This window comes from Salvelinus fontinalis, chromosome 8 (genome assembly GCF_029448725.1).
Source record: "Salvelinus fontinalis isolate EN_2023a chromosome 8, ASM2944872v1, whole genome shotgun sequence".
Taxonomy (NCBI): Eukaryota; Metazoa; Chordata; class Actinopteri; order Salmoniformes; family Salmonidae; genus Salvelinus; species Salvelinus fontinalis.
The window spans coordinates 14,664,429-14,673,545 of record NC_074672.1 but is presented as its reverse complement, the minus strand read 5'-3'; the positions used below and the strand labels follow the sequence as shown (position 1 = coordinate 14,673,545).

The 9,117-nt window shown below is 40.4% G+C and overlaps 1 protein-coding gene across 2 annotated transcripts in view; it reads left to right on the top strand.

Moving 5' to 3' along the window:
- The first annotated feature begins 2,524 nt into the window (after positions 1-2,524).
- The window catches only part of LOC129860657 (adipolin-like), a 28,150-nt gene continuing 21,557 nt past the window's right edge, over positions 2,525-9,117 (top strand). For both annotated transcript variants that reach the window (XM_055931277.1, XM_055931276.1), the window contains exon 1: positions 2,525-3,725. In XM_055931277.1, coding sequence (XP_055787252.1) covers positions 3,552-3,725 — 174 coding nt within the window. In that variant the 5' untranslated portion in view covers positions 2,525-3,551. The remainder of the gene's footprint in view (positions 3,726-9,117) is intronic.

Genomic DNA, 9,117 nt, shown 5'->3' with positions numbered 1-9,117 from the left:
GGACAACAATACTGATTTTGGAGGTACGATTGTTTGGTGCACTTTAAAACAAGAACTTCACCTCTGGGTGGCACTGTGCACAAAAGTTATATTTCTACACAAAACATAAGTGATGAGGCTCCATCCATATCATCACCTCTAAAGTACAGTATGTGTAACTGTAACTAGGCTATGCAGATTTTATTTAGGCAGACTTTGACCACTCAGTGGTTAATAAGAAATTCTGAGAAATGTTATTTTTGAAAATGTATTGGTAGGGTTCACATATTTTGCAGATGTTATTGCGAAATGCTTATGTCCCTAGGTCCAACAGTGCAGTAATACCTAACAATACACACAAACCCCCCAAATTAAAATAAAGAAATGAAGAAATATAGAAATATTAAACAAGCAATAAAATCCTTAGTTGCTACATACATTTTTGGACTTGTAAATTAAAGGTAGACTCAGCGATATGACATAGATACAGAAAGTAAACAGCATAGTGGGTCCATTTCTGCAACAACTAAGAGCATTGAAGCGCGAAGCTTCACCACTATTTTGGTGTCCTGGCTACCAAGCTGTGAACAGCATGAAGCTAACCCATGCACATGCTCAGATACTGTGTGGGACTATGTGAGAGCGATGTCTCACATCTCGCTCATCTCAATATTTGCTGTGCTGCTCGCGGCAACATCATTTCGCTGAGTCTACCTTTAATGATATACAGTCAGTTTCAAAAGTATTGGGACAGTGACACATTTGTTGTTGTTGTTTTGGCTCTGTACTCCAGCACTTTGGATTTGAAATTATACAGTAAATATGAGGTTAACGTGCAGACTGTCAACTTTCATTTCATTCATATCGGGTGAACTGTTTAGAAATTACAGTACATTTTGTACATAGTCCCTCCATTTTAGGGGACCAAAAGTATTGGGACAAATTCACTTATGTTTATTGAAGTTGTGAAAACCTTCTCATTCAGCATTATTCATGATTCATTCAGGATTATCCATTATCCAGTCATGGCAGCATCCACATGAATCACATTAATGTAGAAGTGTTTAGAACAATATTCTAGTCTTATTTCCAATAAAAGTGACTCCAAAATGACACAATATTATTCACCATTCATTTCTATTGCGCACAAAATAGTCTGAAACACAACCTTAAACAAACAGCAAATGCATCCAACAAATGTGTAGAGTCACAAGCTTGATGTAGTCATTGCGTGCTATCAATGTAGGACCAAATACTTAACTGTTTACTACTTAAATACACATATAAGTGAATTTGTCACAATACTTTTGGTCCCCTAAAATGGGGGGGACTATGTACAAAAATTGCTTTAATTTCTAAACAGTTCACTCGATATGGATGAAATTACCCTCAAATTAAAGCAGTCTGCACTTTAACCTCATAGTACTATTGTATCATTTCAAATCGAAAGTGCTGGAGTACAGGGCAAAAGCAATAAAAAATGTGTCACTGTCCCAATACGTTTGGAGCTCACTGTATACCCATTGATTCTTGAAGAATGTAACTTATAAATGCCTCATGAGCTTAGTTCAATTGCCGTACCACAACAGAACCCAACATTTAAGCTTATTTTACTCCAATATTTGCAAACAATGTAAATGTAAACAAACACTGTAGGCCTATAGCCTCAAAACATGGTTAGAACGATCATTTTGAGATCATGGATGGTCAGTCCTTGCATCCATACCTCTGTCTACGAATTTGAGAGTGGTTAAATTTCTCCAGGCCCATCCATCAGCTTTTTACCAAAACTGAGGCAGGGTGTCCGATTTGTTATTGTTTCAATTAAGGATTCTAGCTTTAATGCATGTACAGTAGGTATGTGTGAATCCCATGCATGAGATGAATTTGTTTGAAATTAAAACATTTCTGCTCTTGGCATAAAAATAAACATTTCTTTTGTAAACATTTAACATTGCTCTCAAGAGAATAATTCCTTATTTGAACTGGTCTCCACATAAATTTGTTTGAAAAAGGGTTCAGCATCAAGAGATTTACTATAAACCATGTCTTACTCTTTATATACTGTATTTGTTTTTGTAACAATCAAATGTAAGTGAGGAACAATACATCCCAGAACATTCCAGACAGGCTATTGTATGAGGCGACTCCTTGTAAAAGCAGATCCTATTTCAACACTTATTAAAAACATGAGAACAAGTACATGTAGCCTATGTGCCCCCCACCAACATGGGGCAGTCAGATTTGGCAATTTGTCAAACAACAGATTACACAAGGTACGTATATAAATTCCTAAATATGATTTGGATCCAAACACAGAGCTACACACACACTGTAGTTTGTCTGCCAAAGAACCTCCTCAGTTTTCCAAAAAGGAGTCAAGCATTTCATCTATGAGATAAAACAGAGACTGAACAAACCAGTGGGGTTGCCAATTCACTGATGAGAAAAATAGAGGCAGCTAGGGGAAGGAAGAAGAGAGAGAGGGAGGGAGAGTGACGATAAAACTCCACTGTGAGCACTCCTGTAAGCTCAGTCACAGAGAGCAACAGAGAAGGAGAGAGAGTGAGAGTGTGTAACGAGGCAAGCAAGCAACAGGGACCTACCACACACACAGACACAAACACAGTGCTCTCTGAGGTGAAATTGCACATGTTTTTGTCACCCCAGAGCAGACGGACTGGGTTGATGAATGAGCAGTAGTGAGTTATGTACAGCTGGGTGTACTGGACAGCAGAGACTGTGTTGCTAATAACCCTCAAAGTGTTTTTAACACCACTTTGAAGTTTTCTCTCTGGATTTGCTGCTGCGGGGGACCAATTTTATACCCTTTAAGGAGAAAAGAAGAAGGAAGGCCAAAGGCTAAAAAAATTGGACCATCTCCAACTCCCCTTGGACTTTTTTTCATTCTCTGTCTACTCCTGAGGGAAGCACGTGTGAGGAGGACTGAGGGATTGAATGCCAAGCCGTATTCTCTGAAGAAAATCCCAGCTATTATGGGACTTCTACTTTACTCAACTATCGAAATACTATGAGGAAGATCCATTGCTCAGTGTGAGAAAAAGAGCAAGAAAGAGAGTGATAAAGAACTCTACCATCCACTTCTACCCAAGGGTTCCCTCCCTCCCCCAGCTTCAATCACCCCTCCTCTCTGCCTCTCTTGCCCCCTGCATCCCCCTCCTCCCCCCCACAGAGCAGAAAGCGTGAAAAATCTCACTAATGGGTTTATTTGCTGTCAGATCTGTGCCGATCTGTCATTCCCCGGGACCACATTTCATAGTTGAGTAAGCCGCCTGGCTTTCTGGCTAGAGTTAGCTGTGCTCCAGCTCATGCAACACACTGCTGTCTGGCTCAAAGATCATCAGGAAGAGAGCAGCAGCAGGCAGCCAAACCAGGAGTCAGAGTTGTTGTAGTCCTCCAGTCTGAGGTCCAATCATCTTGGTTGGGGTCCTTGCATTTTTGAAACCGGGCAATAACTTTATTCTTCCTAATCGTTGGACAGTTTGGACAGACCACTGGGACAGTTGATCGAAGTTTCAGGGATCTTTGGGTTGATTTAGTGTTTGTTGAAGATGTGGTGTGGGCCGCTGGCCGTGATGGCTGTGGTGTTCTGGACCCAGTTTGTTCTGCTGGAAGGGGTGGATGCCAAGAAGGAGCGGAAGAGGACGCAGGAGACCCCCCCACAGCACACAGAGGCATACAACACTACCCTCTCCAACAGCGAAGAGGTCGGCGGGAGCACCAAGGTAATGTTTGATTTGAAACTGACTAAAATGTGGTTTTGAAGTCACCAGCGGCTGCCTCCAACCTCTTTGCTCTGTTGATCTGCTGGTGTATTTCAAACTTTATGTCTGAAATGTGTATATTTGGTCTGATCCTACGAGTGCTGAACATCAGAAGAATGTTTACGATTAGTATGTGGAATATGTAATGAACTTTATTAGCGGATTTGGATTGTGACTTTTGATTTTGATAACCTTATCTGATGAATATCAAAGTACAAACCTCATAGAAAATAACATTGTGGTAGTGCCACCTAAATTCAAACAACCTGCTCAATTATCTGATCGCATTCTCTTAACCTTGGAATCTATTCTGAGATATATACTTGAGCTGATAATTAACTTGTTCAATTATGAATTGCAATGACTGGCTATGGCAGGTAACATGCTCTGACAAATTTATCTGGACTTGATTCAGGCTTTATGAATGTATAATTCATGTCAAAGTGTTTTATAGAGAGAATTAGTGTAGTGGTGTAGTGGTGTAGTGGCAATAGACCGCATAGAACAGGTTTGCCCTACTGGGTCAAGCCTGAGAAAGTGAGTTGTGTCTGAAATGTGTGCAAACCTAAATGGATGACTTCCTGAAGAATGTGTGGAATGTGGGATGATCAATGCACCAATTAGTTCTCACTATGGGGGGCTAACACCGATTTCCCAGCCTATCAGATTTAAGGATTGTATATTGACAAATCGGGGCTCAAGAGGGTTTGAATCAACGTGAATTAGGGATAAGAAGATGTGACAGTTTAGTCTACATTCTCTAAATGTGTAGCCAAAGTATAGTATTTATTTAAATATAAAATATGGACAGTAATTGGCAAACAGATAGAAACTTGTATTTTTACACCAAAAGTACAATATGAAAAAAGTGTAGTAAAAGTTGTTTTCTGTTGAAAATACACCATGTGGTACTCGGGTAAACACAAAATGCTCCGTTGCCACTGATTCATACATCTACTTTTCATTTATGTTTCCCTGTCCAAAAACAGCATTTGACCTTTCACATTCTTATTTATTGGTTTATTGCTGGTATTACATATTTCCTGGAGTTTCCAATGAGGTATTTGTTTTGCCTTGAGCCCACCCATTGTGTTGGCATTCTGAAATAACCCTCGCTGCCCCATCCGCTCAATACCAGCCCTTCCTCCCAGTCCAAGCTCTACCAGGTGGCCTCTCTGCCCTGTTGGTTGGTTAGCGTATGATTTTTATTTGCCATAGATAGAGTGAGGATTTGTTTCTGTATTCTCAAGAAGAAGAACACATTATTCAGCCCTAGCCTGTCTCATTGTGATCTGGCTGTGTTTATTTGACTTGGTTTGCCCTGTAAAAGCAGAAGGCTCTGAAGGATGACCTTGTGTCAACCCCCAGGTTGCTGAAGACTGAGGATTTCTGCACCCCACTGGGATATATCTGTTCAGTTCTCTCTCCCATCTATCTCACTGAGCCCAGGGTGTCTCTGTCTCCGTAGCCCCCCTCCGCCCCCCTCCATCTCCCCCCATGGTCCAGCAACAGGCCACAGGCAGACTGCCATGATGTAATTCCTGGGAAAGTTAGGTGGGCAGATATTTAAAGAGCTTTGGCAGTACTGTTCCCAGCCCATTGATGCTGTCATTCACAGGGCCAGTCTGACTCCGCTGTGTCTGGGACATCCGATAGGGGCGGTGCGGCCCAGAAAAACTGGGGCAGCGTGCCGTGTAAGCCCCTCACAAAGCCCCATAGAAAGGGTCCTGAAAGAGGACACCTCGACAAGGATTAGCCCCCTGTGCCCCCCTCACTTACATTCTTTTCATCTTGTCTCCCACAATCTGAGGGTAATGACATAATCACTCCTAAGACCCTGTGTTATGGCAGATAGTGTCTCGCCCAAATACTGTCACCTCTAGTTGAGGACCCTGGGGTTTAGACTTTACAGCTACAGTTAAAGAGTGGAGATGTTGAAGGTTAGACAATGCAACAAAACTAATTTAGGCTACATAAGACTCATTTAGGCAACAGAAGACTCATTAAGGCTACAGAAATTGAGCACTTCTTATTGTAACGTGGTCTCAGGGATATTTGTCTAATTCTGTACGTAAATCTGTGACATTCAATTTGGTATGATAAATTACATTACGTTAGGTTACGTTATATTATGTTACATAATGAATGCAATATTGGTCGTAGGATGTATAGTATCATACATCTTACCTGGTCGTACAATAGCATATGAATTGAATGATGTGACATCATACATCCTGGAGGACGTATAGTATTGCACATCTTTATCTGATACCAGGTTGCTTGTTGCGCTGTAACAACAACGGAGAATTACTGGGAGAATTTACGTTGGCGGTTATGGGAACTAAGAACAAAGATTAGGAGAACTAAAATGACAAAGGTTAGGTGAATTTACTTTTAGAATAAGGGTTAACTGAAGCGTTAGCTAAAAGGTTCAGTTTTCCCCGACACGACTCAAACATTCAACCTTTGGATTGCTAGAGTGTGCCTTTAGATTGCTAGAGTGTTGCGGATTATGCCCACCCATCCTCGCCGACCAACCTCCCTACATTAGTTTCTGTCTGAAGTAACTAGACCATTAGTAGGTATCATATGTCTTGGGGATGCTCAGAAATACGTAAAGTATATTTCGTATTGGCTCTGAGGCCAGGCTGCTTACTATGCATTTTATATGGACAATACCACAGCAAAATGGAATGCTATATCATCCAGAGTTCAATGAAAATGTATCCAGTAAAAAACAGATAATGTCTGCAAGCAGTGCTTGGTAGCTTTATTTCATGATGGAATTTTAGTTTGTTCAGGTTTTATCACTTAATCCTCACACCTGTAGGGGAGAGTGGGGTAAGTTGAGCCATTTTTTACATTCAGCATTTTTACATTCAAACAGTCAAGGGAAATATAGAATTCTTTCTCACAAAGATATCTACATATATTTCAGGATGCGGTGTATCCCTGGAGATAATCCAAATTCATATAAGCATTACAGTTTTTGAAAACATAGCTTGTCCAAAAAAAGGGGTCTCTTAGCACAACTTCCCCCGGGTATGGGGTAAGTTGAGCTGCGGGACAGGGTAAGTTAAGCAGAGGGACAGGGTAAGTTAAGCCGCCTACACATTTCTGTACTGAATGAAATATTACCACTACCATTTTAAAACCACGCCTATCTTTATTTCCCAAACACAATTCACCACAACCACAATCACTTTTTTTTCCATCTTTTGAATCATTTAACACAGGATTTACACCTTAACACAGACTTTGTACTTTTTAAACACTTTTATCACAGGCTCTGTTGTTACCTCATATCCCAGCGATAATGCCTTGCATTACAACTGGGAAGAAAACACTTACATCTGCTCAACCATTGGCTCAACTTATACTAAGGCAAACATTTAGACCATATTAGCACACAGCTACAAGGACACAATTTCATGCTGGGTTTAGGACCTCATATTGAAGCTTATAGAAACCTCAACCGATGTATAGAAGAGTCTTAAAACTATCTACTTTGGTTTAGATGAAACCTCTAACACAATACATTCATTTGACTTTGTGAAAATCAGTTTTTTGGACCTAACTTGCTAACCACTTTTTCCATGTGGTTTCTTCCTTCACAGACTTCATGAAATGATGACCTCTTCCTAAATATTTGGTCAAATGATTAATTTTGTGTATGGTTGGCTCAACTAACCCCTTTGGTTCAACTTGCCCCACTCTCCCCTACCTGTAATGTTTTGGAGAAAACAACCTCCTTATTAAAGTGATGTTGGCAGGAGAACACCGGCTTGTATCTTCAAACAAGCCAAACAGTTTATACATTTGCATGTTTTTCTTTTCGCTCAAGCAGTGGAAAGTCTTCTTGTGATGGCATTCATTTCGTATCTGGCCCAACCCCAGTGAGAGCTGTTGGCAGGGTGCAGCAGACCACATTCCATCAGAGATTTTCCATTTGAAATTGATCACAATTGAGGTGTGGAGTGGTGCACTTTGTGAAATTTGGTGAGATGATACAAAGCAGTAACCTTTTGTACCAAGCAGTAATTTTTTTTGCACCAAAATCAACATTATGTCTGCTAAAATCGCTGACAGCACTACACATTTATTTTCTTCTACCATTCTTTCTGGGCATGTGTCAAAGTAATAACATAGATGGGTAATGATTCACAGTCCATTCTATCATGATTTCACTGACTAGCACCGTAAATACACTGTGAGGGCAGAACTGCCCAATATAAACAACAATATATACATTTGTATTTCATTTCTTTCCAAAGTGCAGTGAAATCTGTCAGTGTTGAGCAGCAAAGGGCTCGGTCAGTGAAGTCAGTAATTGAGGCAGTCAAATCGAACATCACACCTAGCGTGTTGAGTAATGGCTAAGCAGTGCCCTGGGGGAGGGCTTGAGTTTCCCCTCTCTTATCCCAACACCATGATTAATGAAGGGGTGTGTGGCACTGTTTGAATCGCCCCACAGACAGGGGACCGGGCTGGGAATGCACGCACGCACGCACGCACGCACACACACACACACACACACACACACACACACACACACACACACACACACACACACACACACAGGTAAAGGAAGTATAGCCCACTAAGCTTGCCCATCAACATATCCAACCAAAAGATTGGAAACAGTGAGAACAAGGATGCCATAGTGAGAGTATGACATTTATAACATGTCGTAATGACCATTGTTTAGTTACACATTGCACAATCAATTTATGCACTCATTGAAATCCTGACAGACCGCTTTAATAACAATAAGCAGCCCTTTGTCATTATATCTACAATCTACAAGTAAAATAAACTGTTAGGACGATATTCCCCTTGAAATAAAACTTTTTTTTATATATATATTAGGCAAAGAGGTCCTGTTTTATTTGGATTACCTCTTATTTTAGTAACTTCTAATTGATGCCAGATTTATAGAAATCCCTTAATCTTGCCTGATACGTATCATGTGCTGGTCATGTTCCTCTACCTCAGATTCACATTGGACTGGAGTCTTGAAAGTAAAGAATAATATGGGGGTGTATACGCCTACTGCCGTGCAAATGATTGTTAAAATGTTGGCAATCCTTGAATCGTTTTCAGAGCCATTGTTGTTTGTAGAAAAGAGTTATGTATTTCTTTTTTTGCTGTGATATTTATATCAGACCTGCATTTGATGGGTGTTGAAGCCAGGGAGAATTTGGCATGTATTCAAATTTGCCTTTCAGATGAACGATGAATTAAATTTTTATTTCCCTCTTATATTTTGTGCTTTTCTACTTACAACATGTTTTTAATACCTCATAAAGTAAGTGAGCACAGTACTTACACAATAAAAGTGCTTAAACCTAAC